General features: G+C 42.8%; 1 protein-coding gene across 5 annotated transcripts in view; it reads left to right on the forward strand.

Moving 5' to 3' along the window:
• LOC142247062 (rab5 GDP/GTP exchange factor-like) overlaps window positions 1-22,782 on the forward strand; it is a 41,834-nt gene that overhangs the window by 11,424 nt on the left and 7,628 nt on the right. For all 5 annotated transcript variants that reach the window (XM_075319937.1, XM_075319936.1, XM_075319940.1 and 2 more), the window contains exons 3-7: window positions 8,437-8,585; window positions 8,933-9,078; window positions 12,511-12,580; window positions 21,085-21,220; window positions 21,586-21,677. In XM_075319937.1, coding sequence (XP_075176052.1) covers window positions 8,437-8,585; window positions 8,933-9,078; window positions 12,511-12,580; window positions 21,085-21,220; window positions 21,586-21,677 — 593 coding nt within the window. The remainder of the gene's footprint in view (window positions 1-8,436; window positions 8,586-8,932; window positions 9,079-12,510; window positions 12,581-21,084; window positions 21,221-21,585; window positions 21,678-22,782) is intronic.

Consider the following 22,782-nt stretch of genomic DNA (forward strand, 5'->3'; position numbering starts at 1 on the left):
TGCCGAAGGAAAGACAAACAACATCGTACCTGTAGCAGCAACGATATTAAGGAAAGGAGCGACGTGTCAACGATCACGGTTTTTGGACGATTTTACGATCGTTGCTCCTTGGTGTCGCACGCTGCGATGTCGCTACCGGCGCCGGATGTGCGTCACTAACGTGACCCCGACGATATATCGGTAGCCATGTCGCAGCTTGTAAAGCACCCTTTAGAGCTGTTCCTTATTGATCTCATCGGCAGCGTAATCAGTAGATATACAACATTTCTGCCTAGCAGTTAATCAGTGGCATTTCGGAGATCAACCTTATAGAAATGACGATGAAGTCCTTACCATACATACTTTACACGAGTGATCAGACAATGGTTTGCAAAGTCTATCCTTATATACGTATATACTAGAAGGTGGCCCGATTCTAACGCATCGGGAATTCTAGAATTTACTGTGTAAGTTAATGTATGATTTTTGTTATATATATAGATGTTGTTGTGTGTAGTTGCCAAGTGTTTGTGTAGGGCGCTGTAAAAGTTCTGGGTGTTGTCTGGGTGGGGGGTGTGAGAGCGGTGTTGTTTGTGTGTTGCGTTGTTTGTGGAGCGTTGTTTGTGGAGCACTATGTGTCTGCAGAGTTTTGTGTGTCTGGTGCTGTGTGTGTTGCGCGTTTTGTGTAGGGGTGTGGGTGTGGGGTGCGTGTGTGTTTTGTGGGGAGGTATGTTTTGTGCAGTGTGTGTGTTGCGCGGTGTGTGCCATAGTGTTTGGGTGTTGGGTGTGTGCGGCGTTGTCTGTGTGTGTGGGTGTCTGTGTAGAGCGGTGTTTGTGGTTCCTAGTGTGTGTGTGGTGTGTTGGGAGAGGTGTGCACCCCCATCGTGCTCCATCCCCCATGCTGTGAACCCCCCATTGTGCTCCATCCCCCATGCTGCTCACCCCCATCGTGCTCCATCCTCCATGCTGCTCATCCCCATCGTGCTCCATCCTCCATGCTGCTCATCCCCATCGTGCTCCATCCTCCATGGTGCTCACCCCCATCATGCTACACCCCCCATCTTGCTTCATCCCCTCTATGCTGCGCACCCCCCATCGTGCTTCATCCCCCCACGCTGCACACCCCTCAGAGAGGACTATAATAGGAGGAGTAGTCCTGGGGGGAGAGGAGTATAACAGGAGGAGTAGGCCTGGGGGGAGAGGAGTATAATAGGAGGAGTAGTCCTGGGGGGAGAGGGGAGTATAATAGGAGGAGTAGTCCTGGGGGGAGAGGAGTATAATAGGAGTAGTCCTGGAGGTGAGGAGTATAATAGGAGGAGTTGTCCTGGTGGGAGAGGAGGATAATAGGGGGAGTAGTCCTGGGGGGAGAAGAGTATAATAGGAGTAGTAGTCCTGGGGTGGGGGGGAGGGGGGTCTAATAGGAGGAGTAGTCCTGGGGGGAGAGGCGTCTAGTAGGAGGTGTAGTCCTGGGGGGAGAGGCGTCTAGTAGGAGGTGTAGTCCTGGGGGGAGAGGCGTCTAGTAGGAGGAGTAGTCCTGGGGGAAGAGGCGTCTAATAGGAGGGGTAGTCCTGGAGGTGAGGAGTATAATAGGAGGAGTAGTCCTGGGGAGAGAGGAGTATAATAGGAGGAGTAGTCCTGGGGAGAGAGGAGTATAATAGGAGGAGTAGTCCTGGGGAGAGAGGAGTATAATAGGAGGAGTAGTCCTGGGGAGAGAGGAGTATAATAGGAGGAGTAGTCCTGGGGGGAGAGGAGTATAATAGGAGGAGTAGTCCTGGGGGGAGAGGAGTATAATAGGAGGAGTAGTCCTGGGGAGAGAGGAGTATAATAGGAGGAGTAGTCCTGGGGAGAGAAGAGTATAATAGGAGGAGGAGTCCTGGGGTGGGGGGAGAGGAGTATAATAGGAGGAGTAGTCCTGGGGTGGGGGGAGAGGAGTATAATAGGAGGAGTAGTCCTGGAGGTGAGGCGTCTAATAGAAGGAGTAGCCCTGGGTTGAGAGGAGTATAATAGGATGAGTAGTCCTGGGGGGAGAGGACTATAATAGGATGAGTAGTCCTGGGGGGAGAGGACTATAATAGGATGAGTAGTCCTGGGGGGAGAGGACTATAATAGGATGAGTAGTCCTGGGGAGAGAGGACTATAATAGGATGAGTAGTCCTGGGGGGAGAGGACTATAATAGGATGAGTAGTCCTGGGGGGAGAGGACTATAATAGGATGAGTAGTCCTGGGGAGAGAGGACTATAATAGGAGGAGTAGTCCTGGGGGGGAGGTGTATTGGTGCCCAAAGTGTGCGGGGGGTGGGGCCGAGCAGCCGAGTGCCAATGTGTGCCGAGGGCGGGGCTGAGCATCCAACATGTGTCGGGGGTGGGACTGAGCGGCCAATGCGGTGGACGTGGCCGAGCCAAGCGGCCAATGCATGCGGGGGGCGGGGCCGAGCGGCCAATGCGACGGTCATTTTGGAGCAAGACGGACAGACAGAATAAGGTGTGTGTGTATATATAGATAGATAGATTAGTATACACACACACACATAGTGTGTCCACCCATTAACTTGAGAACGGCGGCAGCTATAGGCATACAAGTGGTGTCTAGGTATAGTAAAGTAGCCATGCGCTACACAATGAAACCACCTATAGCGCCACCTGGTGGAAAACATCGGAGTTAGCATTTTTATCTCAAACTCAATGAGATAGAGGGAAAAAAAGGGAATTACAAAATTGTAGGGCATCATCAATTCAATACGAATCGACACCTTGCATACAGAAATGCTATGATATGAAACTCATGACCCCCCCCCAAAACACTGAATGCTGTTCACGCATATGGCGCTCATTTAACTTTGCTCAAAGTGGCCACCGTCAGCTGCAATGCACATCTGGACTCTGGACAGCATACTGTATCTTGCTGCACGTTATGCAATATGGTAGGTGACGCGTTTGCACAAGCATCTGTGATACATCGTCGTAGATCCTGCAATGTTGGTGGAGGGGTCGCATACACCTGCTGTTTGATGTGACCTCACAGAAGGCAGTCCAATGAGGTCAGGTCATGTGAGCGTGGAGGCCACTACACGCAGCGACCATAACCAATGACTTGTAGGAAGGTCACCATGAGGTATCGCTTCACGTCCGCAGCCTTGTGAAGTTTGAAATGTCGATTCGTATTGAATTGATGATGCCCTACAACTTTGTGATTCACTTTTTTTTCTCTATCTCATTCCGTTTTCGAAATAAAAATGCTACCTCCGTTGTTTTCCACCAGGTGGCGCTATACGTGGTTTCATTGCGTAACGCATGGATACTTTACTATACCTAGACACCACTTCTATGCCTATAGCTGCCGCCATTCTCAAGTTAATGGCGGTGGACAGGATATGGGTGGACACACTGTATACTACAGTTCAAAAGTTTAGAGTCACTTAGATATTTCCTTATTTTTGAAAGAATAGCACATTTTTTTTTTTTCTTTCAATAAAGCTAACATAAAATTAAACAGAAATACACTCCATACATTGTTAATGTGGTAAATGACTATTCCAGGTGCAAACGTCTGGTTTTTAATACACTATCTACAAAGGTGTATAGAGGCCCATTTCCAACAACCACCACTCCAGGGTTCTAATGGTACATTGTGTGTGCTAACTGTGTTAGAAGTCTAATGTATGTTTAGAAATCCATTGAAAACCCTTGTGCAAGTATGTTAGCACAGTTGAAAATAGTTTTTCTGATTAGAGAAGCTATAAAACTGACCTTCCTATGAGCTTCTTGAGAATCTGGAGCATTACACTTGTTGGTTCCATTAAACTCTCAAAATGGCCAGAAAAAAAGAACTTTCATGTGAAACTCGACAGTCTATTCTTGTTCTTAGAAATGAAGGACATTACATCCGAGAAATTGCCAAGAAACTGAAGATTTCATACAACGGTGTGTACTAGTCCCTTCAGAGGAGAGCACAAACTGGCTCTAACCAGAGTAGAAAGAGAAGTGGCAGGCCCCGCTGCACAACTGAGCAACAAGCCAAGTACATTAGAGTCTCTAGTTTGAGAAATCGACGCCTCACAGGTCCTCAAATGGCAGCTTCATTAAATAGTACCCGCAAAACGCTAGTGTCAACGTCTACAGTGAAGAGGCGACTCCGGGATTCTGGCCTTCAGGGCAGAGTGGCAAAGAAAAAACGATATCTGAGACTGGCTAATAAAAGGAAAAGATTAATATAGTAAAAAAACTCACAGACATTGGACAGAGGAAGATTGGAAAAAAGTATTATGGACAACCGAATCGAAGCTTGAGGTGTTTGGATCACACAGAAGAACAGTTGAGACGCAGAACAACTGAAAAGATGCTGAAAGAGTGCCTGACGCCATCTGTAAAGCATGGTGGAGGTAATGTTATGATCTAAAGTTGCTTTGGTGCTGGTAAAGTGGGAGATTTGTACAAGGTAAAAGGGATTTTGAATAAGGAAGGCTATCACTCCTTTTTGCTACGTCATGCCATACCTGTGGACAGCGCTTGATTGGAGCCAATTTCATCCTACAACATGACAATGACCCAAAGCATACCTTCAAATTATGCATGAACTACGGTATATAGGGAAGAAGCAGGCAGCTGGTATTCTATCTGTAATGGAGTGGCCAGCCCAGTCACCAGATCTCAACCCTATTGAGCTGTTGTGGGAGAAGCTTGACTGTATGGTACGCAAAAAGTGCCCATCAAGCCAATCCAACTTGTGGGGGACTTCTGGAACCATGGGGTGAATATCTCCAGATTACCTCAGCAAATTAACAGCTAGAATGCCAAAGGTCTGCAAAGCTGAAAATGCTGCAAAGGGAGCATTCTGTGACGAGAACAAAGTTTGAAGGAGAAAATTATTATTTAATGTAAAAATCATTACTTCTAACCTAATCATTGTCTGGACTATATTTTCTATTCATTATGGAACTCACTTGATAAATAAAAGTATGATTTTTCATGGAAAAGACAAAATTGTCTGGGTGACCCCAAACTTTTGTACGGTAGTTGTATGTGTGTGTGTATATAATATATATATATAATATATATATATATATATATATATATATATATATATATATATATATATATATATATATATATATATATATATATATATATATATATATATATATATATATATATATATATATATATATATATATATATATATATATATATAATATAATATTATAATAGTACAGACCAAATGTTTCTTCTCATTCAAAGAGTTTTCTTTATTTTCATGACTCTGAAAATTGTAGATTCACATTGAAGGCATCAAAACGATGAATTAACACATGTGGAATGAAATACTTAACAAAAAAAAGTGTGAAACAACTAAAAATAGGTCTTATATTCTAGGTTCTTCAAAGTAGCCACCTTTTGCTTTGATTACTGCTTTGCACACTCTCGGCATTCTCTTGATGAGCTTCAAGAGGTAGTCACCGGAAATGGTTTTCACTTCACAGGTGTGGCCTGTCAGGTTTAATAAGTGGGATTTCTTGTCTTATAAATGGGGTGGGGACCTTCAGTTATGTTGTGCAGAAGTCTGGTGGATACACAGCTGATAGTCCTACTGAATACACTCTTAAAATTTGTATTATAGCAAGAAAAAAGCAGCTAAGTTCAGTCAGTCCGAAAAATTGGGAAAACTTTGAAAGTGTCCCCAAGTGCAGTGGCAAAAACCATCAAACGCTACAAAGAAACTGGCTCACATGAGGACTGCCCGAGGAAAGGAAGACCAAGGCTATGTGCGCTCGTTGCGTAATTACATGCAGTTACGCTGCGCTTTGTAGCGCAGCGTAACTGCATGCGTCCTGCGTCCCCTGCATAATCTATGGAGATTGTGCAGGGGCCGTGCGAACGTGGCGTCTTAGAGCGCAGTGCTTCGGCTGCTGCCCGCAGCGCGCGTTCTAAGAAGTGACATGTCACTTCTTCCGTGCGCTTTGCCGGCAGCCCCTGCTCTGTCTATGGCAGGAGCTGCATGCAGAGCGCACGTTCTCTGCCGGCACCATGCGCTTCAGAACGGAGCTTTTCAGCTGCGCTCTGAAGCGCACCTTTTAGGTGCGGTGCAGAGCGCACACGTTCGCACATAGCCCAAGAGTCACCTCTACTGCTGAGGATAAGTTTATTCGAGTCACCAGTCTCAGAAATCGCGGGTTAACAGCAGCTCAGATTAGAGACCAAGTCAATGCCACACAGAGTTCTAGCAGTAGACACATCTTTTACAACAACTGTTAAGAGGAGACATGGTGTAGCAGGTCTTCATGGTAAAATAGCTGATAGGAAACAACTGCTAATGACAGGCAACAAGCAGAAGAGACTTGTTTGGGCAAAAGAACACAAGGAATGGACATTAGACCAGTGGAAATCTGTGCTTTGGTCTGATGAGTCCAAATTTGATATCTTTGGATCCAACCACCGTGTCTTTGTGCGATGCAGAAAAGGTGAACGGATGGACTCTACATGCCTGGCAGCACGGTGGCTCAGTGGTTAGCATTGCAGTCTTGCAGCGCTGGGGTCCTGGGTTTGAATCACTATCTGCAAGGGGTTTGTATGTTCTCCCCGTGTTTGCGTGGGTTTCCTCCGGGTACTCCGGTTTCCTCCCACACTCCAAAAACATACAGATAGGGAATTTAGATTGTGAGCCCCAATGGGGACAGTGTTCCTGATGCATGTAAAGCGCTGCGGAATATGTTAGCGCTATATAAAAATAAAGATTTATTTAATTTATTTATATGCCTGGTTCCCACCGTGAAGCATGGAGGAGGAGGTGTGATGGTGCTTTGCTGGTGACACTGTTGGGGATTTATTCAAAATTGAAGGCATACTGAACCAGCATGGCTACCACAGCATGTTGCAGCGGCATGCTATTCCATCCGATTTGCGTTTAGTTGGACCATCATTTATTTTTCAACAGGACAATGACCCCAAACACACCTCCAGGCTGTGTAAGGGATATTTGACTTAGAAGGAGAGTAATGTGGTGCTACGCCAGATGACCTGGCCTCCACAGTCACCAGACCTGAACCCAATCGAGATGGTTTGGGGTGAGCTGGACCGCAGAGTGAAGGCAAAAGGGCGAACAAGTGCTAAGCATCTCTGGGAACTCCTTCAAGACTGTTGGAAAACCATTCTTTTTGTTAAGTATTTCATTCCACATGTGTTAATTCATAGTTTTGACGTCTTCAATGTGAATCTACAATTTTCAGAGTCATAAAAATAAAAAAGACTCTTTGAATGAGAAGGTGTCTCCAAACTTTTGGTCTGTGTGTGTGTGTGTGTGTGTGTGTGTGTGTGTGTGTGTGTGTGTGAGATATATAATTATACACGCATATCTACCTGTGTCAACAATCCAATAATGAAAATGATCACTCGTCAAGTTATCTTCTGTGTCAGCAAAAAGATAAATTAATTGTTATCCCCTGCACATCATTCCGTGTAAACTGGGAAAGTGCTGCCAATAACATGATACTGTATAGGGTCAGATCGTATTCGCAGTCGTTTGGTCCAATTATTGTCTGTCACTTGTATAAACAGGCCAGTAACAACTACCGAATTACTTTTATATGTAGTCGAAGGGCGCTCCATAATGTTGCAATGACAGGCTGAAATTGGCATATCTAAACACACCAAAAAGGCTAAGTGCTTGAAAAATTGAATGTATAGATTAAGCTGTGGAATATGTTGTAATCTATTTGATTTTCTGTATTTACATCCTCTGTAAATAGATCCCATTTTCTGAGCAAAGCAATAAAAAGTGACATAAAAAGCAGAAGTATTCTTCCGGGAACAGTAGTTTTCACAGAGCTTTATCGTTTCCCTGGATGATCTCTGCCTGGTGAATTTGTATGAAATCCCTTATTATACAGAGATGAAAGGTGAACAATCACCTGATTCTTTGGTGACATATTTTACTGATATTTGTTTTTATATACTACTGATTTACAAAAGTTAGGCACTCGCATTGTGTAAGTATCCAAGGGACATGACATATGATCATTAAAAAGCAAACCTATTCCAGGACATTTAGTTATACATCACGTCATCTGTAACTTTCCAGTAGATCACCCTTGCTACATATGCATTATCTTAAGATTGGTAGTAATAGAAGGACCTAGCTATATGTGAACCCTGTTATTAAAGTGTACCTGCAGTCCTATTGTAGGGCTCACCCAGTGATGTTCTTTTCTGACATACCGTATAAACTTGTTCTGCATTTTCCTGTAATTATGCAGCATTAATGACATAAGATTAGGTGCTCATACAGCTCTGACCCCCAAGATCTTTTCAAATAATACCATTTCAGGTGGAAATGGTTACTCCCGCAGTCAGGGGTTACCTCTTTGTTTGGAGAACATCTGAGAACGCTACATTATGACCTGGAAGCTATGGGCTTTTTATTAACCAGAATCATCACCTTTTTACATCATCTGATCCTTTCTTCAGTTTTAGACATCATTCAGGAAATCTGCACGTTAAACCTGACATGAGTTCGACTCCACAGCAGTTAAATAGAAATGACACGTTTCCAGATGTCACCGGCAATAATGTCAAAATGGAGCGATCTACCTCAAGCCTATACCAACCTGTGACGGGTAAGCAAAATTTTTTTGCATTTTGGTGCATATAAAACTTGTTTAGAAAGGCTGTGCTTGATTCCAATAAATACGGGCAGTTTTTAAGGAATTATACTATTCGTTACAATTAGGATTATTCTAAATCATGCAACCCTCTCTACCCTCACCTACTGTATCTTCACCCCTTCCCTTTAGACTGTGAGCCCTCGCGGGCAGGGCCCTCTCTCCCCCTGTACCTGTCTGTGCCTTGAATTGTTCACAATTATTGTACTTGTCTGCACCTTTTTCACATGTAAAGCGCCATGGTATAAGTAGCGCTATAGTATTAATAATTATAATAATGCAATATTTTGCTTGCTCTGCAGGCTCTGTATTACACTTTTCCCGGTCTTGCCTTCTCTCGCTGGCACGAGGTGATTTTTCTGAATTTCTCAAAGTTCTCCGCAGTCCAGAGGCACAACCGTTATCAAGTCTCTGCAGTAATTTCATTCAGAGGATGCAAGATGCTGACGTGAGTCTTGAGTGACTTATTTAAGAAAGAAACTATATAATGTTTTACTCCCATGTTCCATAATTGTATCAGTGACAAATATATTTCTAAGTTATATGAAAATTGTATTCCTCAGATTTTCTTTGGCAAGTACTCTTGATATGCTACAAGATATATAGGCAATGTATAGGCAATATTGAGTATCTCCTTGGAAAAAACATTTGGGGTAGATTTACACTGGGACTGTTGTTCTGCAAAATTGCTTTAAAGATTCACAGCACCAAAAATTGCAACAAACTGTGCAGTTTTGTTGTGGCTTATTTTGTGGAAATGTGGATATTCATGTCTAAGGCTATGTGCGCACGTGCGCGCTCTGTACCGCACCGAAAAGGTGCACTTCAGAGCGCAGCTGAAAAGCTGCGTTCTGAAGCGTATGGTGCCGCGAGAACGTGCGCTCTACCTGCAGCTCCTGCCATAGACAGAGCAGGGGCTGCCGGCAAAGCGCACGGAAGAAGTGACATGTCACTTCTTAGAATGCAGCGATTCGGGCAGCAGCCGAAGCGCTGCGTTCTAATATGCCACGTGCGCACGGCCCCTGCACAATCTCCATAGACTGTGCAGGGGACGCAGGACGCATGCAGTTACGCTACAAAGCGCAGCGTAACTGCATGAATTACGCACACGTGCGCACATAGCCTTGCATGTTTAAAAAAAAAAAGTATAAAGGTGTAACTTGTGTGAAAAGGGCACTTATTTGGCATATGTTTGCGTAAGGTGGGCATGTCAGCATATCTTGAGTTACGCGAAAGCACAGTGCTTTAAATGTTTATATTGAGTGAATATCTCCCAAAAATTATTGGGACAATCGCTGTTGAATTCAAGAAATCTATCAATTTCTGATCAACTATGACTTGTGTATGGTAATAGTGTGTGTATATATTATAATTTAGAATGTTGATCACTTCACTGGTTTGAGCAGTCACTTCACAAATCTATAGAGATTTTCAAGGATTCCAATATATAAAAGAAATGAGCAAACATATACATACACTTTAAATAAAGGTCATTGAGATAACCTCCTCTGTTAATTTATCAAAAACTCTATTTAGATATGTGATTACCAATATGGTATCAGCTTCCCTGCTGTTCTGAATAGCAAATATTGCTATCTGTCTAGATATATTCATCAACTTTGACATTTCAACACCAAGAAGGCAAAATTGTGAAATTATGAAAATCAAAGGGTTGATAAACATATTAAAGGGATTGTTGGGACCCTTATATTGATAGTTTGTCAATATCTGATTGGCAGGGGTACCTTCCATCCAATCAGCTATTCTGGCAAGTTCCCGATGTGTTCAGTTGTAGAACAGAACTACAAAGCTCCGTCAACTGCATAGTGGCTGCGGCTGGTTTCTGCTCTTATGCCCTATATTGAGTCAAATGGAGATGGATGTGCAGTATCTGACCACTGGTAACTGTTCAGTTAACAGAGCTTCGTAGTTCCACTCCGTAACTGTCCCAGCACAGAGAGCAGCTTATCAGGAGGGGTACCAGGTGTCGCACCCACACCAATTAGATATTGATGACATATCTTAAGGATAGACCATCAATATAAAATTCCCAGACAACCCCTTTAATGATATGCAAATGATGAAATAAGGGAAATAAAATTTCCAAAACATCTCAATTTATTCTGTATCGAGTATGAGCGCCATATGCAGAAATACTCACTTATACGCTTTTTCATGTTATCAATGAGGCTATTAATGGTTGTTTGAAGAATGTTCTGCCAAACTGTTTGCACTTGAGTACACAAATCATCAAAATCCGCTGCTGGCAGCTCATTTTGTATTGTTGATCAATGACTAGAGATGAGTGGACCCGAACTTTAAAGTTCAGTGTTCGTACCGAACACTAACTTTACAGAAAAAAAACAATTTATTGATAGGAAGTGTTAGTGTAAACGAGAAAAAGTAGAATATATCAAATTACCAAAGAGTTGCCAACAGGTACGTTTCCTATCCCACTAGTCCTGTTAAATTTATAATGATACCGTTTCTTTCATTTTTATAATTTTGTTATAATTTTTATAATTTCATAATGATTCACTATTTAGTTGCTCATTTTCTACATAAGTACTGAGATTCTTCCTCTTTTTCTTGTTTACACTAACACTTCCTATCAAAAAATTTCTTATTTCTTGCCACTGACATTATGCATGAATTTTTATCTAATACCATTTTATTTTTGTTTGTATTATTAGACAGTTCATTGAAAAAGACTTATGATGTAATAAGCCGAAACGTTTGTTGAAACTGTCAGTCGTTGATGACTTCAAGATTCTTTTGTTACCAATAAAAAACGTATTTTTTCACGAGAAATCTTATTCTTTTTTGAATGCCGGAGTGTGTGAGACTATTATGTATTCAAATCACTCAAGCGAGCATTGTTGTGCTCGGTGCTCAGCCCAGTGCGAGTCAATGCAATGTTTGAATGGCTCACATTGGGGCAAAAATCAGTGTTATCTTATATAGTGTGCACAAATGGAAAAAAATGAAAAAAAAACTCACCCTCCCTTCCATGCAAGTGTTCTCTTTATGGCTGGCTGCATGTGGGCAGAGAGCCAAACTGCCAATTAGTGATTTCCTATGAAATTCGGGTCAAGTCCGGGTCCAGAAAAGAACTTTATATAAGGTCCAGCTGAACCCGAACTTCCATCTGTCCGCTCAGCTCTACTAATGACACCTGAAATGTGCTTGATGAGAGACCAGAGACATAGCTGATATTGCCTATCTCCAGCGAGTGGTTCCATTATTAATGAATGGAGCTGCAGTGTGCAGGATCAATCACTTCAGCTTTCACACAGGGCTCTTCAGAAATCTGGTTCACAAAATCTGTGGGGGTCCCAGCAGTAAGACCCCAGTGATCAGGCAATTATTCCCTGTCCCACTTCGAGTTTGTTTTGATTACATGAAGAGAAGGATTTGCGCAAGCCTACATCTACTGAAGATCCGTGGTTAATTTTTCAAGATGTTTAGAACAGCCTCCCTGTTGATTTCCTTCAAAAGCTGTGTGCAAATGTACTTAGAAGAATTGATGGTGTTTTGAAGGATATGGGTGGTCTCACCAATTGTTGTTTAACATTTCTCTTTTGTATTTTGTTAATTGCTAAAAATAAACTATTAACACTTTAGAAATCATTAAAAAAAATATGATCAAAAACCATGTTCATTGTAATGGGAATGGCCTCATTGTATGTGTGTTTGTTTATTTTATAAAGGAAATAGATTAAGAGCCCCTCTGTGTCCTGAGATTGATGTGGGAGAAGATAGTCAGTGATAATCACAAGGAATATGTGCACATCACAGCCTGAAGGATCCACAGTGTCCTTGTAATGTCGCCCTCATTATGAGATTGATGGATGACTCATAAATAATGTTTGTCTTCCAGCATATAACTGTGGACAGAAAAGCAGAAGAAGTACAAAGCTTCTACGGACAAATTGGGCTGTCTTACCCCGGTGAGAGAATATACAAACGCTGCACATGCAATCAACATACAGCTTTTGCTTCTAGTTAGTAAAAATGTCAAATTAGATGAAATGAACTATAATATAGTGGGGTTTTTATGTTTTTAGTATTATTTTGTAAATTTCTACCTATCAAAATACAGCTAGATTTAGATGATATATTCTATGCAAATCATACATTTACAACAATAGGGTATAGTATATAGATTATGCGGATCGTTAAAACTATATCAGCTACATGGTCGCTGGTGAGCTGTCAATCAGGCAGATCTCACCAGCGACCAGCCCCCAGCCAGCAGCGACGCTGCGCTTGGTAACTAAGGTAAATATCGGATAACCAAGCGCTTGGTTACCCGATATTTACCTTGGTTACCAGCGCACACCGCTTAGCGCTGGCTCCCTGCACTCCTAGCCAGAGTACACATCGAGTTAATATGCAAACCGCTTTGCTTATTTACCCGATGTGTACTCCGGCTACTGGAGCAGGGAGCCGGCACTGACAGCGTGAGAGCGGCGGATGCTAGTAACCAAGGTAAATATCGGGTAACCAAGCAAAGGGCTTCGCTTGGTTACCCGATATTTACCTTGGTTACAGCTTACCGCAGGCTGCCAGACGCCGGCTCCTGCTCCCTGCACATTCAGATCGTTGCTCTCTCGCTGTCAAACACAGTGATGTGTGCTTCACAGCGGTAGAGCAACGTCCAAAAAATGAACCAGCACTGTGTGTAACGAGCAGCGATTTCACAGCAGGGGCCAGATCGCTGCTCAGTGTCACTCACAGCGAGATCGCTGATGAGGTCACTGGTGCGTCACAAAAACCGTGACTCAGCAGCATTCTCGCTAGCGATCTCGCTATGTGAGAAGTACCCCTTAATCCTGCTGTCAGGGTCACTATAGCTATGAATAGCATATTCTATTAAAAAGTATGTTTCATAGGGAAATGTTCGCACAACAATGTAAATATGCTGGCGTCATATGATTCTCATAAAATAGCAAATAAACAGGTTCAGCTCACAGTGTCGATCAATCTCAGCAACCCTCTGGAGCCCGAACAAGGTGCTGCCACGCCTCAAGCAAGATCCAAATAGAAAAAAGTCCAGCTTCAACAGAGGAATATCAATTGTTCTTTTCTTTTATTTTCCTTTTGGCACAAGTATACAGCACATTGCAGTCAAGATAATAACATGACCGACGTCAGCAACGCATTTCAAGTGACAACACACTATTAATCATGATCGATGATTAAGAGTGCGTTGTCACTTGAAACGCGTCTCTGACGTCGGTCAGGTTATTATCTTGACTGCAATGTGCTGTATACTTGTGCCAAAAGGAAAATAAAAGTAAAATTGATATCCCTCTGTTGAAGCTGGACTTTTTTCTATTTGATTCTCATACCAATTTAGTTTCACTGTAGTTTCCCTGTTAGAATCTAATTGCACATGTATAAGTACTGTAATCCACAGACTTTTTCCTCCACTGAGGTTTAAGGTCCAGTCACACTAAACCAGCGATCAACAACGATAGGGATCGCTGGTAAGTTGCTAGGAGGTTGCTGGTGAGATGTCACACTGCGACGCTCCAGCAATCCCACCAGCAACCTGACCTGGCAGGGATCGCTGGAGCGTCGCTACACGAGTTGCTGGTGAGCTCACCAGCAACCAGTGACCAGCCCCCAGCACCGCGTGGAAGATGCTGCGCTTGGTAACTAAGGTAAATATCGGGTAACCAACCCGATATTTACCTTGGTTACCAGCGCACGCAGCTACACGTGCAGAGAGCAGGGAGCAGCGCACACCGCTTAGCGCTGGCTCCCTGCTCTCCTAGTTACAGCACACATCGGGTTAATTAACCCGATGTGTGCTGCAGCTACATGTGCACAGAGCAGAGAGCAGCGCACACCGCTTAGCGCTGGCTCCTTGCTCTCCTAGTTACAGCACACATCGGGTTAATTAACCCGATGTGTCCTGCAGCTACATGTGCACAGAGCAGGAGCCGGCACTGACAGTGAGAGCGGCGGAGGCTGGTAACGAAGGTAAATATCGGGTAACCAAGGACAGGGCTTCTTGGTTACCTGATGTTTACTGTGGTTACCAGCCTCCGCAGAAGCCTGCTCCTGCTGCCTGCACATTTAGTTGTTGCTGTCTCGCTATCACACACAGCGATCTGTGCTTCACAGCGGGACAGCAACAACTAAAAAATGGCCCAGGACATTCAGCAACAACCAACGACCTCACAGCAGGGGCCAGGTTGTTGCTGGATGTCACACTAAGCAACATCACTAGCAACATCGCTGCTACGTCACAAAAGTTGTTCGTTAGCAGCGATGTTGCTAGCGATGTTGCTAGCGATGTTGCTTAGTGTGACGGGGCCTTTATATACTGAAAGATTTAAACCATGTAGCAATTGGGGATTGTAAAATCAATAAAAGCTTTCCATCTGTCAAAGGCATGTTTCATCCTGATCTCTTTAGTGGTGTTCTGTTATCCATTGTAAATAGGAGTTGAAGGGTCCATGTGTTTAATTGCCCTTTGTTAATTTGACCATGTCCATTAGAGAGTGCAATTTTTTTTAGCTCCTTTTGTTTCCCAAAGCATCTTAAGTAAATGGATTTATCTTATCTTATGGGTAGGGTATGTTCACTGTAAAGTCAGTCTGAATACGATGTTTAATTTTCAATTGAAAAGGTTTCCCAAATAATGTAATATAAATTCAGGTAGGATGTAAGTGTAAAGCCCCCCGTACACATTAGACTGTTGGCCGAACCTGCCAATATTGATGGGTTTGGCCAACAATCTAAATGTTTATGATAGCCCTGGACAATTTAATGTCAGAAGAAATATTGATCCGGCATGTTCTGATTCAGACCATCGATCATTTTGTCTCCCAGAGATAATTTGCCACCAGACATGGAAAACACACAAGCATGAGCGCTCCCGAGTATGAAAGAGCCGGCTGGGATGGCTGTGATCCAAACGATTGACCAACAGCCACCTAAAGTGCGGGCTTTAGTCCCTTGACACAGATATTGCAGACATAATGCATCTAATAACGTTATCTAATTCAGGACTAAGGATGAATTAGATTTCCAATATATTTGAAATAGGAATTTAAGAGCTGTTTTACAGAATGCCGACAGCTGCCGCTATACATTGAACAGAGCTGCAATGCACGGCTCTAGTTAAAGTATTTTCATTCAGCGGCCATAAGTGCAAACAGTAGGGGTGCCCAATGTTCATTGTTTCAACAGACTTTGCCTAAATTAATAACACATATAAGAAAATTTGTAATGTATCTTAGCAGAAAAATATACCTCTTTCTCCATCTATAAACTTATCATTCACTTGCCTTGAGCTCACTGAGGGATCAGATTACAGCTGCCTCTTGAAGTCTATGGAAAGCAGCAGAGTAAGATAACGTGGCAGAGAGACGGTGCTGCTTTAGACTATGTGCCCATGTGGCCTTTTTTTGGCGTTTTTAATGTGGTTTTTTTTCTTGCTTTTTTTTTTTAATCGATAAAAAGCAAGGAAAAAGCATCCCAGCAAAGTGTATGAGAATCGTGATTTGCTGTGCACACGCTGCTTTTTTTTTCTTGCAGATTTTGTTGCTGGAAAAAGAAGCAGCATGTCAATTGTTTCTACATTTATTTCCTGCATTTCTATAATCCCCTGCAATACTTTATCACTACAGGGGATTATATAGCAGCACTTTGCCTCACACATTGAGCACACAGCATGGCCTGTGAAGCGCTCTGTAGCTCAGTAACCCGAGGTCGTTATGGTGACAACCCAGGGAGCTGTAAGCGATTCTTCTCCCTGCCTCCTGAATGCTGCGATCGCACTTATCGCAGTATTTAGGGGGTTAAACTGCTGGGAGCGGCGCAGGGACCGCTCCGGGAAGTGAGATCTGGGTCCTGGCTGTAACATCAGCCGGAGATCCAGCAGTGATCGTAGAGATACAGCACCTGAACCCCCGCGATCGTCATAACTAAAAAACAGCACAAAAAGCAGGAAAAACGCATATGAAAAAATGCGCAAATGCAATAAAAAATGTGTGGTTTTTCAGTTGTGTTTTTCCTGACAAAACATGCTTTTTTATGTGCAGAAAAATAGCACACAAAAAAGCAACGTAGGCACATGGCCTTATATTGTGTCACCCTTTTGCTGGATTCACAGTAGAAATCATAATACCTCTGTGTGCTCTGTATGTGAGACATCATAGCAGCTATTCTATATACCATGTTCTAACTTATTATGCAAATTACATTTTTCTCTGATTTTCATAAATTGTCAGTGCAAATGACTGTCAGTCCAATAAAAGTCATCACCCGTTAGAGTATACATTGCATTTTATTGAAGAAACCTCCCAATGTATATCCCAGTATAATCTTCAAAATTAAAAAAAAAACCTCAAAATGCACTGTTTCAAATTCTTAGGCACAGTAGAGTTTCTAAACATTTTTATATGTTTTAAAGAACTGGAAATGCTCGTTTGTAAATTTGCAGCCGTAGGAGGTCACATTCACTGAAATAAAAAGCTATTTAAATCTAAAACATCCTAACAGGCCAAGTTACATGTTAACATAGGAACCCATCTTTGATATCCCCTTCACAATTCTTGCATCCATTGAACTTGTGAGTTTTTGGAGAGTTTCTGCTTGAATTTCTTTGCATGATGTTAGAATAGCCTCCCAGAGCTGCTGGTTTGATGTGAACTGCCTCCTACCCGGATTTATATTTTGCTTGATGATACTCCAAAGGTTCTCTATAGGGTTGAGATCAGGGGAAGATGGTGGCCACACCATGAGTTATTCTCTTTTTATGCCCAAAGCAGCCAATGCCAGAGGTATTCTTTGCAGCCTGAGATGGTGCATTGTCATGCATAAAGATGATTTTGCTCCTGAAGGCACGTTTCTGCTTTTTGTACCATGGAAGAAAGTTATTAGAAACTACTATATACTTTGCAGATGTCATTTTCACACCTTCAGGAACCCTAAGGCTATGTGCCCACGCTGCGGAAAATGCACAGAATTTGCCGCGGATTTTTCGCAGAAATTCCGCGGATTTTTCAAAAATCTGCAGCACAGCTACTCCCCAGCCATTTCTATGGCATTTGGGAACTGCTGTGCCCACGCTGCGGATTTTTCCGCAGCGGAAATAATGCGGATTTCCCTGCAGAAAAATCAGCAGCATGTCAATTATTCCTGCGGATTTCTCCGCAGGGTCCCATATACTTACCTGCCTCACCGGAGTCCCTTTCTCCGTCCGGTGTACAGGAGCGCGGTGAATCCAGGTACAGGAAGGAAGAGGTGGGCGGGGCCTGCACGAGCTCTGGTCATGTGACTGCCGGAGCTAGTTCAGTCCCGCCCACCTTCTCCTGCAGATGCTGAGAGTGACACGGCCGCCAGAAAACGAGGTGCTGTGTGATGGAGGTGAATATGAACTCCCGATCACTGCAGCACTTGTTCTGCATTGAGGATGCAGTGCCGAAGCCATGGTACTGTATCCTCAATGCAGAATGCCCGCACCATATCCGCAGGACATTCCGCAGCATGGAAACAGACAGAAGTTGTGGTGCGGTTTCCTGGGAGCTCCTGCGGAATGTTCTGCGGATATATCCGCAGGACACTGTCCCCGTGGGCACATAGCCTAAAGGGGCCTACCAGATGTCTCCCCATGATTCCGGTCCAAAACATGACTCCTCCACCTCTTTGCTGACGTCGCAGCCTTGTTGGGACATGGTGGCTATTCATCTGGACCATCCAGGGTTGCTCGACACTCATCAGTAAACAAGACTGTTTGAAAATTCTTTTTTTTTTTTTAAAAAAAAATTGTTTAAAAGAACTGAGAGTCCTCAGTGGTTGATACCTTTTAATGGCTAACTGAAAAGATGGTAATAATTGCAAGCTTTCGAGACTACTCAGGTCTCTTCATCAGGCATGGTATAACACAAAATCTGAAGAGTCACATATTTATACACAACAGTTGTGTATAAATATGTGACTCTTCAGATTTTGTGTTATACCATGCCTGATGAAGAGACCTGAGTAGTCTCGAAAGCTTGCAATTATTACCATCTTTTCAGTTAGCCATTAAAAGGTATCAACCACTGAGGACTCTCAGTTCTTTTAAACAATTTTTTTTATCTCTACTGGCTAACACGGTACAAAGATATATATTTTTTTTTAATTCTTTATTTTTATTTATAAATGGAAGTCTTTAACAGTACTTGTTACAATTCTTAAGATCGAACGGATCTTTTTAAGATACATTCCATACACCATAGATAAGATACATGGCAAAATTTACATTGCAAAATTTACATTTTTACAGCTTGACAGAAAATGTTCCCGCAAATACCCCCTTCCAGGTGTATAGACATTCAGGGTTCCATCTAGCTTTTTCAAAGAATAAATTCACTATTAACAGGTCAAATAAGTAACTCGCCAAAAATTGTAAAAAGAGAAAAATAAAGAGACTGGGGAGAAAGAAATAAAGAATAGAGAAGAATGAAAAACTGAGGGGGAGGGGGAGGGGCTGGAAGATTGAAAGGCTAGGTAGGGGTAAGGAGGGAGGGGGGGGACTCGCCTATATAATCTGTTATGTGGTTCCCTTAGCATCTTCGACACCGCCCACCAGAGCACCGTAGTCCTCCGAGTGCTGGAAGTCCATCCACTCCCTCCACGTGGCCCAAAATTTCTCATATGAATCATGTAGCGATGAAGTTAGATCCTCCATATACATGAGGTCATTGACCTTATTGATCCATTAAACCAGCGTGGGTGGTGTCGTGCTCCTCCACCTCTCTGGAATGCACACTCTCGCCGCCATGATGCGGAATTTCCTCAAAGAGTTGTATATTTTTTCAGGAATCCCGCAGTGATGTAACAGGGCAGCAGCAGGTCCCAATTCCTCCTCCCTACCTGTCACCCGTGAAATAATATCAGACACTCCCTTCCAAAAGGGCCGAATCACCTCACATTTCCAGAACACATGTAGAATGTTAACCTCTGCTGTGCCACACCGCCAGCATGTGGGGTCAACCGTTGGGAACATCTCATGTAACCTCGAAGGTACTCTGTACCATCTGGTTAGCAGCTCGTAGCTAGCCTCCTGAAACCTGGAGCAAATGGAGGATGTGTGTGCCAATATGAAGACCCTTTCCCACTGTGTTGGAGTCAGCTGAATTCCCAAATCCCGTTCCCACTGTGAGGCGAAAGGGGGAATTTGTTGGTCTGGGGGCGCAGACAGGAGCGAATATACTGCCGAAAGACAGTGCCGTATCGTGCCTGTTCCCATACATATTTGTTCAAACTGTGTCTTGGGTCGCTGAAAGAGGGACCTGGCTGGGAGGCTACCGAAAAAGTGCGCCAGTTGCAAGCATCTCCATTGACCAAGTGAGATGGGATCCTGTCTAGCTGCCAATCCCTCTAACGACGGCCAGGTATCCCAGATTCCAAAGTCTTCCACCCGATCCACCCCACCCAGAACCCAAGACTGAAAAACTGGGTCCACTCTACCAGGCTCAAAAGCAGAATGGCTCAGGATCGGCGTCAAGCTCGATTGCCTGAGTAACATTTCCGATTGCACCCTCCCCGTATTGAAAATTTACTCTTCATGTATGTCTGGGCCCATTGCAACTGTTTCTGCTTGTGAGCACTGGTTAGGATGGCCGAATAGTATGTTTATGCACCACAGCAAGCTTTTTATAGGATTCTACACCTTGAGGTTTGAGAGACTCCAGAGGCACCAGCAGCTTCAAATATCTGTTTGCTGGTTTGTAATGGCTTTTTAGCAGCTGCTCTCTTATTCCGATGAACTTGCCTGGCAGAAACCTTCCTCATTCTGCCTTTTATCAGCATGAACACGTATGTGCTCAGAATCAGCCACAAATCTCTTCACAGTACGATGATCACGCTTACGTTTTCGTGAAATATCTAATGTTTCATCCCTTTTCCAAGGCATTGCACTATTTGATGCTTTTCAGCAGCAGTGAGATACTTTTTCTTTCCCATGTTACTTGAAAACTGTGGCCTGCTTAATATTGTGGAACATCCAGTTTTCCTTTTATTGGGCTCACCTGGCAAACTAATTATCACAGTTATCTGAGATTGATTTCAGTGATCCAAAGAACCCTGACACACAACCATCAATGAGTTTCATTGAGAAAAAAAAAATTAATCGCTATGACACTTTGCATAATAAATTCAATTTGCATAAGAATTTGGAACATCGTGTATACACTAGCTTAGATACCCTACAAGATGGGAAAACTGGAGAAATGGGAGAAAAATGCAGGAAACCAGTCACATAATAGATAAACAATATTATTCCTAATGTTAATAATTCCTAATTATTTATTATTATTAATGATTATTATAATAATGTACACACACAGTGATCTTTGTGAATGTTTTGCTTCCATATAAGCAACTACGTCAACAGAGAATATGTAGCTACTTCTAGAGCTCAGTATTTTTTGTACTTTCTCTCTTGTAGATCACATGTCCGATGAGAAAGACCGGCTGTTGGACAATATTGAAAAGCTTGTGATGACGCGACTTTATAAGTCTGTATTTTGCCTAGAAAATTCACAAGATGAACAGAAGGATCTCTCTCTCAAAAAGCGCATCAAGTAAGTGCTTTATATATTGTATGTAATGCCACTGGTAAATATAGGATTACTGCTTTTTTTTCCCCAGATGCCAGACCTAATGACTATTGATCGTACTTTGTTTTTGCTGGAAGCCATGATGAGCAAAACAGATGGTGCAATGAGTGATCTATAAATAGAGATCTTTGTGAAACATTCAGTGAGAAAGCAGCAGTAACTTGAGGCTCCCTATGGTTTTGGGCATGTGTTTGTGGACCTAGAGTAATTGACAGAAAAAATATTTCATTGTGGGAAGCCTACAAAACATTTGGATGTACAGTTCTTGTTATGTTCACGATTCCCTTTTCTGGTTTGAGTGTTTCTCATGACCACATTTTCTGTTGTAGGTCATTGAGTTGGGTCACGCCAAGGATGCTTCAGCTCCCACTGAAAGAAGACGGTCAAGAAGAGAATAATGGGATCTCTTGTGCTGTAACTGGTAAAAAAAACATGGATTTCTTGTCAGAATTCCACTGGTAGTATTGAAATAATTTCATGGCGCCAACTCATTCTATTCCAGAATCTTTGACAAGTAAGATTTGGGGATTTTCAAAACCTTTCAGAAAAATGTGAATAAAATTATTACTGGACTCTTGGGATTTTATAGAAACGAATGTAAGAGAAACCTGCTTAGAAGCCACCATTCAATTTTCAGGGGCTTTTTCAAAAATTGTTCCACTTTTGCTTTGCACCTGTTCTGACAAACCTAACCCTTTGTCGGACAGTAAAATTCAATACCTAGATCCATTTTTCATGGATAAAACAAAAAAAAAATTACAGGAAAATCCCAATTGGTCTGTCCCCTTCACAGTTTACTTACTGCTGCAGGTAAGAGCTGATCGGTGGTGGTAACGGATTTTGGAGCCACACAAGCACTACTGCGAGTGTATCGCATGACACTCGGCTCCCGCTCTACTGGAGTGTAAGCCGAGTATCATCCCACTGTGATGCGATCCTGCGATCATAGTAGAGCCGCAGAGGACATGAGAGGGAGAGACTAATCTAGCTATTTCCTCCATTGTCAGCTGAGGCGTATATCGCAGTGCACTCCGGTGAGTGCGAGAGAAAAGGAATCAGATTCCACCCACAGCATGCTGCGATTTGTTTTCTTGGTCTGATTAGGGCTGACCTCATAGAGTAACATTGGTCTGAGTGGAATGCGATTTATTATTTAGTTTTTTAAATCGCATCCCACCCACTCTGTTTTACTCGCCATGTGTCCTTAGCCGAACAGTCTAAAACTGACTATCCTAAGGATAGGTTAAAAAGAAAAAAAAATGTAATGACTATGGATGGAACCATTCTGTATCCATCCTTTCAGCCACTGATGTTAATGGAATTGGTTGGCCATCTAATAGATATGAGGGCCTCAAAACCCAACCCTCTCTCATCCATTGACGTTGGGGGAGCTCAAGATCGAACCGTTTGAATTAAAATACTCAATCCTTTTGCTCTGTAGGCTGACAAGGAGGCTGCTGAATGAGTCCAGCAGCAACTTACTCCACTCTTCCCATTGATAACACATGAACACTCAGCTGAGCTAA

Source organism: Anomaloglossus baeobatrachus, chromosome 1 (assembly GCF_048569485.1).
Source record: "Anomaloglossus baeobatrachus isolate aAnoBae1 chromosome 1, aAnoBae1.hap1, whole genome shotgun sequence".
In the NCBI taxonomy this organism is placed as follows: domain Eukaryota; kingdom Metazoa; phylum Chordata; class Amphibia; order Anura; family Aromobatidae; genus Anomaloglossus; species Anomaloglossus baeobatrachus.